General features: G+C 32.3%; 1 protein-coding gene across 1 annotated transcript in view; it reads right to left on the bottom strand.

Annotated features, from left to right (window-relative positions):
• NRK (Nik related kinase) overlaps positions 1-13294 on the bottom strand; it is a 153915-nt gene that overhangs the window by 74306 nt on the left and 66315 nt on the right. The window contains exons 3-4 of the mRNA XM_011380995.1: positions 6924-6980; positions 5538-5609 (exon numbers count right to left, since the gene is read on the bottom strand). Of these exons, the coding sequence (XP_011379297.1) occupies positions 5538-5609; positions 6924-6980 (129 nt within the window). The remainder of the gene's footprint in view (positions 1-5537; positions 5610-6923; positions 6981-13294) is intronic.

The raw sequence follows: 13294 nt of genomic DNA on the forward strand, positions 1-13294 counted from the left end.
GTTTATATTTTAAATCTAAACAAGCTTATTGGTCTCATTCTATAACTTTCATGTTTTATTTAATAGCTAAAGAACATTTTTCTACACCATATAAAAATAAATGCACTTCCTTTTTATGGATGCATAGCATTGCATTGAATGGAGATATGGGTCAGGGCTAGAGGTGTTGTTTTTAAGGATTATCTACATAATGATAATTGAAGCATCTTTTTGGATGAGACCATCAAGGTAGAGTATTTCAAGATATTTCAAATATTTCAAATATTTCAAGAGATATTTCTAGCAGAAGACAGTATGATGTCATCAGAAAAGATCATCTTCACTGGGAATTAGGGCACCTGGGCTTCAGCACTCATAGCCAAGAGTTGGAAATTTAGTTTCAATTTATCCTTAGAAATCTGATGGAAGATGGAAGCCATTACATATCTTCATGGAATGTTAGTGGAATCAAATGGGATAATATACTTAAAATTCTTTGAAATCTTTGGAAGAATGTTATAAATGCAAGGTATTATTATATAATATCATCACTACTTGATCTCATTTGAATTAGTCAGAGCGTTATCAGACCTATATACCTCTCTCCACTTCCTACCTTAATCTATGAATAGCAAATTTCATTTCTAGCACATTTGTTATAGTGGGGAATGGGAAGCAATTCAAATGTTGTCTGCTTGTACCATGATAACCAAGTAGTTTTCATAATCATTCTGTAACTCTCCTTAGCTAATATAAAAAAAGCTCTTCACTTCTTAATAATTTGAAAATCATCATTTTTTTTGTATATACAGGTATAATACACTAGAAAAAATATCTTAAAATATTAACTTGAAAAGGTAACAAATAGGAATTTCCAATGAACATATCATTGGTTTATACATTTAGGTGTCATAGTCCTAACTTATAGGAACTTACATAAAAGGAAGTAAGATTTACATACCTGAATAACGTAACTGTTGATTAATACAAGATAGTGAATAATGAAGTTGAGGGTGATGTGAAATACTTGGGAAGTAACCTATACTTAACAAAAGAATCACTACCAAGGTCTTTTGTATTCCTATTAGCTCTAAATTTCATTTGATTGTAATTTTTTTAAAAAAGCTCTCCTATTATATCCATTAAAGTTCATTTGTATAACCTTTTCAGGAATATTCATTGTACAAACTGAAATATATTTATAGTATGTAAAGTAAAAAAGACTATAAATTAAAAACAGCTACATCCTGTTCTGGAATCCAGTGAAAAAGATAACAAGATATAACATTCACTTCTTTTGGGCAATGAAGTAGAAAAGGGCCAATTGGCATGAAAAGCAATAAAGGGCTTAACCTCTATCTTTAGGTCTCCCCAGAATTTCCTTCAATTACCTTGACTTGATGACCTAGGTTTAGGGGAAATATATATCTTTTAGCTGAAGTGAATAAGTAACTGAATATATCTAATCTAGTCAGTTATCATTTTCCTTCCCTGTTTACTTATTTTCTAAGATTGAGTAGAAAAGATGAGCAATTCCTTTTTATATTTACCTATATTGTGGCTGGGGTTTAAAAATAGTTCTTAAATAAATATAACTACTAGGTTTTGTAGTGTCCCCAAGTATTCATAATATATCTTGCAAAAAAAAGAAAGAAAGAAAGAAAGAAAGAAAGAAAGAAAGAAAGAAAGAAAGAAAGAAAGAAAGAAAGAAAGAAAAGAAAGAAATAGCCAGCATCTGCAAGCATTCTTTAGCATTTCCCTGGATTTTTCCGTGGATTTATCCATAAATATTCAACTACTAGAAAACAAATCTAAACACCTATTTGTCTTTAGGGAAGGTAATGATGTCTGATTTCTCCAGTTGGAAACCCTGATGGCAGCTTCTCTCTTTGTATTTATTGTGTAATAAAGGCATGAATGAATAAAACAATCAAACTGGAAGAGTAGAATTACATGGAAGTTCAAGTTTCAGTTTCATACCAACCTTTAATAAGTTATTTTCTAATTCCCTTTGCCTGTTTTCTACAAAGCTAAAAGTTGATCCTTGTGGCTTTCATTCTTGCTATATAGGACCCTTAAATATTCTGCTTCTACTGTGGTGTGGCTCTCCTTTGAAATGGTTATACTATCTGCCAACACGTAGAAATAAACTTTAGGAAGTAGCAATTCTATATGTACATGGGCATTCTCAGTTCCTAGTAAGGCAGCTGGGTTCTGCTGAGAAGAAAATACATTCATAAAGTGTGCAATAAACAGAAATGAGATGATGGTGCAAGGATAAGAATACGAACAGCTTAAAGAGAAGCAGAGAACAGACTGAGTCCTTTGACTTGTTTGGTAGTTTGATATTACTGAGCTTCCTTTTCTATCTAGATTAGAAAGCTTATGTTCTCAAGCAAGGATAGTGGCTGGTTTCTAGGTAGCTACGTAGTTACATTTGACCATACTTTTTAACCTTATTTATACGTAGGCCAAATATTCTGGTGCCATTTTATCTATGAGGAACCTGAGGTCTAGACAGGTAAGACCACTTTCCTAAGTTCTTGGCTACTTAGTGGTAGATTTCAGATTTAAATTTATGTTTCTGGACTTACACATTATTGCTATTTCCATAAACTTCTGACTGAAAGAGAAATGTATGCAAGTTACAAACTTCTTATCCAAAGGATTCAAGATGATTTAGAGATGAAAACTGGCTGATCAGCTAGTAGTTATTTTTCCTACTAAAATATATAATCAGAGAATTCAAAGACCCTAACTGTAAAAACTTTTAAGAATGCGTTTCCCACATACATGTAAATTCCCCCAAAACCAATAAATCAAGATCAAATATGTTTGGAAAGCATTAGTGTGTTTGCTATTCTCAATTAACAGGAAGTTGAGCTTGTGAGAAATACATAAGTACATTTATATCCAACGGGCCAAGTGAGTAATTTAAAACTCTCAAATGTATCCAAATAATAGGATGCTATAGCATTTCCTGGCTCAGGGCCAGTTGATTCCACAGTGGCCTGAATATCCTGCTTTTTGTCAAGAAAAGGCAGCTCAAGAATGCCAAAACTTCCTTTGTAAATTCACCTGATTTGAGAATCAAAATTTTTTTCTCTATGAGAAAAATATCAAAGAGGGTTTGGGGAAGATCTTTAAAGGGATTTATCAACACAAATCCTTGATAAAATCAAAATTAGTCAAACAATTAAATTTTTCATACCTTATTTTTTCATAGCTTCTTGATTTCCAAGACCATGTTATTAATCAGTACAACCTGATTAATTTGAATTTGCTTTGTCTCTCAAGATACATTGTAAACAAACAGGGCCATTGTACTTACTAGATGAATCATGAAGCTGTTTACCAATACCTTTCTAATATAACTAGAAAGCTTTTATGAAAGTGACTGCGTTAATGGAGAGTTATTTTTAATGTGCCTAAGAGAATGAAGACACAAAATGTTGAAAAATATTTGAATACCAGAAAAATTAAGGAAAAAAATCAGTGAGACTGAAAAAAAAAATGGTGTAAATGATAGAAGCTTTGTTCATCCCTCTTGCGACCAAATCAAAGTTGTGACAGAAACATGGAGCAAACAGCAAGCAAAGTCGCCTGGAATCTAAATGAACAGAAATAGTACAACTAAGGAGAGAAATAAGAAGTCACCCTGTATCAGTAGAAGGTAGGAGAGGGTGAAGACGTGAGACTGCCAGGTCCCTAGTGGCTGAGTGGGATAGAGGCTGTGGCAGCTACGGATGTTCCCCTTAAAGGGGACCTGTCCATGAGTGGACTTTCCCAGTGATGGACCAGCTTGTTCTGAGCTCCAGCATCAGGTCAGCTGCTTGGGTGGGGGGACCAGGAACTTACAGGGGGGCACTGAGTTGTAGGTGCAAGAGCCAGAGGTGAGGCTCTCTCTCATTACTTCTCTGTTGAGCCCTCCCCCTTTCCTAGTGTGTAGACTCAGAGCTGCCATTGGTGAGACACCATGGAATTGAATAACAGCGGTCGCTTCCCAGACAAAAATGAGCTAAAGGAATTCATCAATACCAAACCAGTATTACAGGAAATGTTGGAAAGGCTTTTTTAAGGAGAAAAAAAAACACGTATCAAAAACAGGAATAAAGAATGGTAATAATTATGTTCCTATCAACAAGTACCTGAAACGGAAAAGAATTAAGTTCTCCAACCCAAAGTTGGAGTGGCTGAATGGATAAGAAAACAAAACCTTACATATGCTGCCTACAAGAGATTCACTCACTTCCGATTAAAAGACACACAGAGACTAAAAGGAAGGGGATGGAAAAAGATATTGCCTTGATGTACCTAGAGAGTATTGCACTGAATAAAATAGGTCGGATAGAAAAAGTCAAATATCACATGATTTCATGTACATGTACAGTTTAAAGAACAAAATAAACAACAACAACAACGGAAACAAACTCATAGATATTGGTACTGCCACTATGGAAAACAGAGAATATTTTGAGGGCTACTAGATGGGAATGGGGTTGGGAGGACGGTGAAAAGGGGCAAAGAGATTAAGAAGTACAAATGGATAGTTACATAATAGACATTGAGATATAATGTGTAGCATAAGAAAAACAGTTAACAATGTTGTAATAAATATGTAAGGGGGAAGAGGATTACTAGATTTAGTGGAGTGATCACTTTGTGAGTTATATAGATCTCTAATCACTATGCTGTACAACTGAAACTGCTATTGTATGCCAACTATAACTGAAAAAAATCCAATTGAAGTGTACAATATAACTACGTGCAACTAATTGTCTATTATATTTCAATAAAGCTGAAAAAATTTTTAAAATTTTTTAAAAATTTAAAAATCAATGAATTTTATTGATAAGAGTGAGGATTATGCTTTTGGCCCACAGAATACTTTGATAGATCACCAACATCTAGATTATCATCTACTGAAAAATAATTTTCTTTGCCCGATCTTATTCTAGAGCCAGAAAATTATTTGAGACATAGAGACTCTTTTGTAAGGCAGTTAAAAAGCTTCAAGTAGAAAGCATTTGCACAGTTCTTCATGTATTTAAGTACTATGCCAGATATCTGGACTTTTAATCTGGGTAGCCTGTTAGGTTTCTCCTCTCCACTATTGTTCTCACAATAAAAAAGGGTAGTCCTCATTTGGCTCATATACGATGGCAATGTTTCTTAGAAACATAATGGGGGAAAAGTCAATCCAAAATACCACATAGAAGGTGTGAAAATGGGCTTTGCTTAGGACAATTTTAGGCATAACTTGCTCTTTGTCCAATCATCTATGTTCTGTGGATTTACTCAGTCTTTCACTTGCAGTCAACACTTCGTTATTCAGGGAACGACTTCTTCTTGGTCCTGCTTTCTGAGAGATACTTGTGCTCAAATATGATAAATTGAATATATGTGAATATGTTAAAAATATAAACATGTTATCACTTCCAGAAAAAACATTTTAGTATTGTCCTTCTAAAGATAATGATGTAACAGACAAGATTAATTTAAAGTTGAAAACTAAAGGGAAGACTACTTGGGGTCTAATGGGAATTTTCATTACTCACGCTGTATCTCCAACCGACAGACTTTTGATATTTATTCACTCTCACTCGTCTTCCTATTTCAGGTAAAGGAGTCTGCAAAACCAAGAACAAAATGTTATTAGACCCATTGGTACACTCATAAAATGATTTATTCTTCAGTACTTCATGCTCTTTTAGCACTAAATAGAAGAGTAACATAATATTATTCTTCTCTCAATTTTCACTAATAATTTTAATTTAAAAATCATATTCTTATATATACAGAAACTTGGCACAAAATTCATAGTAACAGATTTAACTGCCATATTAATAGGCAAATTACAATTTGATGTTAATAAAGTGCTATTTCCCCTTACAAAACAAGGTAATTAACACTATCAATGGGCTGAATATGAGTTTTAAATATTTCAAAATTTAGAGTTTCTAAAAAGTAAATTAAACATGAGTCAAAGTCTCTCAAGTGAAAACAAGGAAATAAGTATTTTAGGGAGTCCCTCTCAAATAATACCAGGCTGATTATTTGAAAGTCATGGTTTATAGGACAAAGTAAATCCTCAAAACCTCAAAATCTCTTGAAACTCACATTAGTTTGCAATATTTGGCATGTATTGGCAAAACAAAAACCATGCAATTCTTTAAACAGTTTCAGTAATTCACTCCCTTCATAAATTGTAAAAGAACAGTTTATGACATTGACAACAGTTCAGTGAATATGTATAGCTTTTTAAATATAATATTTGAGAATATTCCTTTAGGGTATAGTAAAATGAAAAAATTTTGACCTTTGCTATGCTCATGTTAATATTATCTTCAAAAAGTGATGCACTCATGCTAAGATATAGAGGACCAAAGTCAGTGCTTAGCAAATTCTATGACAATATATTTTGAACCATGACACAATTTTATGAATGTTAGTAGGAACAGTGTCAATTAAACTGTCTTTCTTGCTCATCTGTCAGAAAATACAAGAAAAGTGCATCTTTGACAAGTTCTTTCCTTCTACCTGTCACTGAGAATCTAACAGCCTCAATTATCAAAAGGAATAGTTGGAGAAAGAAAAGAGTATGATGGAACACGGAAGGATTAACAATATTAGAAGAAATTGCTTCTTTGCTATCCCTGAAACAGACAATAGACTATAAATAGAAAGAGATAATTTCCTCATTCTTATAGAATACCAAAATATGTCAAACTTTCACTGTGAGTAAAGCATTTTTGTATGTAAATATAATAAATCAATAATAAATATACAAATGGATAAAAATAATATTAAATAATAAAACAAGATTAACATAATTATAATCATGTATACTAATGATTTAAAAATCAAAACAATATATTCTGAGCTGTTTATCCCATGTCTATAGTCCATTAAGGGAACAGGATACAGAGAGAATTTAATATTACCTTACGTGCGTTCATCACTTTAACAGCTGTAAATGCACCCGTCTTTTCATGGAGTCCCTGAAACACAGGATAGTAATAAACATCAAATGCTAGCTACCTAGTCAAGCAATTAAAGGCAAAGTGAAAATATTAAAATTCAATAATGTAAAAAAACTACAGCCCATCATGAAACATAAAATATCATATAAAGAATAAATATGAGGTATATATAGAGAACAGGAATATTAAATTATGAACATTTCAAAGAAATACCAAATATTTCATTAAAAAAATCAAGCACATTTATGGAGTAGCTTTGCTTTTCCCCCTTTTTATTACAGTATTGTTGACAAACAACATCATATTAATTTCAGGTGTATGACATAGTGAAATATATCCCTCACAAAGTGATCATCGTGATAAGTCTAGTCACCATGTGTCAGGGTATAAAGTTATAACAATACTGACTATATTCCTTATACTATACATTACATCCTTGTGACTTATTTCTTTTATAACTGGGAGTTTGTACCTATTAATCCCCTTCACTTTTTTTGCCCATCTCCCTAACCCCCTCCACAGTGACAACCATTAGTTTTTTTCTCTATCTATGAATTGGTTTCTGTTTTGTTTTGTTTGTTTGTTTGTTTTGTTATGTTTTTTTGCTTTAGATTCTACATATAAGTGAAATCACATGGTATTAGTCTTTACCTGTCTGACTTATTTCACTGACATAATATCCCTTAAGTCCATCCATGTTGTTGCAAATGGCAAGATTTCATTCTTTCTTACGGCTGATTTCATTATTTCATATATATACATGTATATATATATAATATATATATAACACATTGCATATATAATGTATAAAATATATACATAATATATAATGTATAGATACATAATATATATAATATATAAGGTATATATAATGTATATATATGTGTATCTATACATTATATATTCTATATAATCCATTCATTTATATATATAATATATAATGTATATATAATGTATGTTTTATATATACATTATATATATTTTATTTTATATATATATATATTATATATATATATATTATATATATATATATATAAAAAATCTTCTTTACCCATTCGTTTATCAATGAACACTTAGGTTGCTTCTATATCTTGACTATCGTTAATAATGCTACTATGAACAAAAAGGTGCATATATCTTTTCAAATTAGTGTTTTTATTTTCTTTAGATAAATATCCAGTAGTGGAATGGCTAGGTTGTATGGTAATTTACTTCACGGAGTTTATAATTTCCTTCTTTCTACTTACATTGGACTTTGTTTATTTTTAACTTTTTGAGTGACATCCATACTGTTATCAATAACGGCTGTAGCAATTTAAAATCCCATCAACAATGCAAAAGTGTTCTCTTTTCTCCACATCCTCAACAACACTTGTTATTTGTTGTCTTTTTGATAATAACCATTCTGACAGCTGTGAGGTGATATCTCATTGTCATGGTGATTTTCATTTTCCTGATGATTAGTAAGGTTAAGCATCTTTTCATGTGTTTGTTGGTCATTTGTATGTCTTCTATGGAAAAATGTCTATTCAGGTACACCGACCATTTTTTAATCAGATTTTTTTTTAATGTTGAGTTTTATGAATTCTTCATATATTTTGAATATTAATCCCTGATCTAGTATATCATTTGCAAATATCTTTTTTTCTATTCAGTAGGTTGCCTTTTTGTTTTGTTGATGCTTTCCTTTGCTTTGCAAAAGTTTTTTTAGTTTCATGTAGTCCCATTTGATAATTATTGCTTTTGTTGTCATTGCCTGAGGAAACGTATCCAAAAAAATATTTCTAAGGCTGATGTCAAAGAGTTTAATGCCTGTGTTTTCTTCTAGGAGTTTTATGATTTGAGGTCTTGCATTTAAGTCTTTAATCCATTTTGAGTTTATTTTTACACATGGTGTAAGAAAGTAGTCCAGTTCAATTGTTTTCGCATATAACTATCCAGTTTTCTCAGCACCATTTCCCAGGACCTAAACAGAACAGACTGCTTTTCTCCGCTGCACATTCTTATCTCCTTTATCATAAATTAATTGACCATTTAAGCATATTTATTCCTGGGTTCTTTATTCTGTTCCATTGATGTATATATGTTTCAGTGGCAGTAGCATACTGCTTTGATTACTATACATTGCAGTATAGTTTTCAATCAGGGAGCATAATGCCTCCGGCTTTGTTTTTCTTTCTCAAGATTGCTTTAGCTATTTGAGGTCTTCTATGGTGCATACAAATTTTAGGATTATTTGTTTTAGTTTTATGAAAAATGCCATTGGTACTTTGATAGCAATTGAACTTAATCTGTAGATTTCCTTGAGAAGCATCAACACTTTAAGAATATTAATTCTTCCAATCCATGAACATAGTCTTTCCATTTATTTGTGTCATTTTCAATTTTTTCCATCAATGTATTATAGTTTTCAGAGTACAGATCTTTCACCTTCTTGGTTAAATTTAATTCTAGGTATTTTATTATTTTGGATTCAATTGTAAATAAAATTGTTTTCTTAATTTCTCTGGGAGTTCATTTTTAGAGTGTATAGAGGAAAAGCTTTTATGTTTTCATCATTGGGTATAATATTAACTGTGAGTTTGTCACATATGGCCTTTGTTATGTTATAATATGTTCCTCTATACCCACATTGTTGAGCATTTTTATCATACAAGAAAGTTACATGATGTCAAATGCTTTTTCTGCATCTATTGAGATGATCATATGATTTTTATTCTTTGTTTTGTTAATGTGGTGGATCATGATTACTGATTTGTGGATATTGAACCATCCTTGCCTCCATGGAATAAATCCACTTGATCATGGTCGATGATCCTTTTAATGTATTGTTGAATTCGATTTGCTAGTACTTTGTTGTGAATTTTTGCATCTATGTTCATCAGAGATATTGGCCTCTAATTTTTCTTTTGTAGTGTCGTTGTCTGGTGTGATATCAGGGTAACACTGGCCTCATAAGTTTGAAAGAATTCCTGTCTCTTTAAATTTTGGGGAGAGTTTGAGAAGGATATTAACTCTTATTTAAATGTTTGGTAGAATTAGCCTGTGAAGATGTCTGGTCTTGGCTGTTTGTTGGGAGTTTTTTTGATTAATGATTCAGTTTTATTACTTATAATCACTCTGCTCATATTTTCTGTTTCTTCCTGGTTAAGTCTTAGAAGGTTGTATGTTTCTAGGAATTTATTCATTTATTCTAGGTTGTCTAATTTTGTTGGCATGCAATCGTTCATCATATTCTCTTATGGTCCTTTGTATTTCTGTGCTATCAGCTGTCACTTCTCTTTCATTTATGATTTTATTTATTTGGCACCTCTCTCTCTCTCTCTCTCTCTCTCTCTCTCTCTCTCTCTCTTTCCCTCCCTCCCTCCCTCCACACTTCCCCCTCCCCTTCCCCCTCTCCCCCTCTCCTCCCACTCCTTTCTCTCACCTGGCTAAAGGTTTATCAGGTTTTTTTTTCCAGTGGATCAGCCCTAGAGTCACTGATCTTTTCTATTATGTTTTAGTCTCTATTTCATTTATTGCCACTCTAATTTTTATTATTTCCTTCTTTCTACTTACTTTGATCTTTGTTCTTTTTTTTTTCCTCTAATTATTTTGGTGTAAGGTTATGTTGTTTTTTTGAGATTTTTTCTTGTTTCCTGAGGTAGGCTGGTATTGGTATTACCTTCTCTCTTAGAATTGTGTTTGCTGTGTCCTATGAATTTTGGAATATTGTGTTCCATTTTTATTTGTCTCCTGTATCTTTTTATTTCCTCTTTGATTTCGTCATTGATCCATGGTTGTTTGGTAGCATGTTGTATAGCCTCCACATATTTGATTTTTTTCCCAGTTTTCTTTTAACTGATTTCTAGTTTGATAACATTATGGTCATAAAAGATGCTAGACATGATTTCAGTCTTTCTAAATTGAGACTTGTTTTGTAGTCTAACATGATCTACCTTGAAAAATATTCTACAGTCACTTAAAAAGAATGTGTATTCTTGCTGTTTTTGAATTGAATGTCATGTATATTTAGTTCATCTGCTCTAATGTATCTTTTATGTCCAATGTTTCCTTGTTCATTTTCTATCTGAGTAATCCAACCATTAATGTAAGTGTGGTGTTAATATCTTCTAATGTTATTTTATTACTGTCAGTCTCTCCCTTTATGTCTGTTAATATTTGCTTTATGTATCGGAGTGCTCCTATGTTGGATACATAGATTTTTATGATTGTTATATCCTCTTTTTGGATTGATTCCTTTATCATTATGTAATGTTCTTCTTTGTCTTTTATTATGGACTTTATTTTAAAGCCTATTTATCTGATATCAGTAAAATTTTACCAGGATTCTTTTCATTTCCATTCGCATAGCATATCTTTTTTCATCCCTTAATTTTCACTCTGTATGTGTCTTTAAATGCGAAGTAAGTCTCTTGTAAACTGGATACGCATGGTCTTTTTTTTAAAAAAAAATCATTCATCCATGTTATATCTTCTGATTAAATCATTTAATGCATTTACATTTAAAATGACTATTGAGAGACAGGTACTTATTGACATTTTGTTATTTTTTTCCTGCTTGTTTTCGTAGGTTTTCTCCATTCTTTTCTTCTTCCCTTGCTCTCTTCCTTTGTAGTTTGATGACTTTCGTTGGTGTTATGTTTGATTTCCTATTTTTCTTTTTTTGTATCTATTATAGGTTTTTGGCTTGTGGGTAACATAAGATTCGTATATAAAAACCTATGTAAGCAGAAGTCTATTTTAATTTCATGGTTGCTTAAATTCAAAGACATTCTAAAAGCACTAGATTTTTACTCCTCCACCCATGTTTTATGTTTTGGACATATTTTACATCTTTGTGTGTGTGTTTGTGTGTGTATCCTTTAACTAATTATTGTATATAGAGAGTTTTATTATTATTGTTTTTTAACCTTCGCATTAATTTGTAAGTGGTTGATCCACTACCTTTATTATATGTTTGCCTTTACCAGTAAGATATTTTCTTCCATATATCTTTTTTTTTATTCCTAGTTTTAGCCTTTCTTTTCTGCTTAAAAAAGTCCCCTTAACATGTTCTTTTTATTTTATTTTTGTAAATCTAGTGTACTGGTGGTGAACTTCTTTACCTTCTGATTGTCTGAGAAAGTCTTGGTTGTATATTTTTTTCTTTACACCACTTTGAATATATTATGCCACTGTCTTCTGACCTACAAAGTTTCTGCTAAAAATTCAGCTATCTGGTAGTCTTATAGGGGTTCCCTTGCAGGTAATTAGCTGTTTTTGTCTTCTTGTTTTTAAGATTCTCTCTTTACCTTTAAATTTAACATTTTAATTAAGATGTGTCCTGGCATGGGTCTCTTTGTGCCATCTTGTTTCTGATTCTCCATGATTTCTGGACTTTGATGTCTGTTTCCTTCACCAGGTTAAGAAAGTTTTCAGCCATTATTTCTTCAAATAAGTTTTCAATACCTTTTACTCTCTCTTCTCCTTTAGAGATCCATATAATGTAAATGTTGGTATACTTAAAATTTTCCCAGTGGTCTCTTAAACTATCCTCATTTTTACCATATTTTTTTTTTCTTTTTGCTGTTACAATTAGGTGGTTTCCAAAACTCTGTCATCCAGATCAATGATCTGCTCTCATGCATCATCTAATCTGGTATTGATTCCTTCTAGTGTATTTTTCATTTCAGTTACTACATTCTTTAGTTCTGATTGTTTTTTTTTATAAATATTTTCAAACATTTTGTTGAAGTTTTCACTGTGTTGATCTATTCTTCACCAAAATTTGTTGAGTGAACATCTTTATGACCATTGCATAGAACTCATTATCTGGTAAACTGCTTACATTAATTTTATTTAGTTCTTTGACTGAGTTTTTGTCTTGTTCTTTCATTTGAAACATATTTCTTTGTCTCCTCATTTTATCTAACTCTCTGTATATGTTTCTATGTATTAGCTATATCTCCCAGTCTTAAAAGAGTGGACTTCTGAAAAAGGTGTCCTGTGGGGTCCAGTGACACAATCTCCCCTGTTCACCAAAGCCAAGAGCTCTGGGTTATCCCCTATTTGGGCTGTGTGGTTAGGGCACAGTTGCCTTATGAATGTGCTGGTGTGTGGTATTAGCTCCCAGGCCTACTGGCTGTGAAGACTAGCCATAACTGCTGCAGATACTGGTGGACAAGACTGTTTCTTAGGAGGCCCAGTTATGACTGCTATAGGCATATTGGTGGATGGGGCTTGCACTGGCCCTACTGTCTGTGAGGATCAGCCTCCACTGCTGCAAGCACACCGTTGGGTGTGGTTATTCCCTCACCCAACTTGCTTTGAGTCCTAGCTATGAATATAGC

Source organism: Pteropus vampyrus, unplaced genomic scaffold, assembly GCF_000151845.1.
Source record: "Pteropus vampyrus isolate Shadow unplaced genomic scaffold, Pvam_2.0 Scaffold419, whole genome shotgun sequence".
NCBI lineage: Eukaryota > Metazoa > Chordata > Mammalia > Chiroptera > Pteropodidae > Pteropus > Pteropus vampyrus.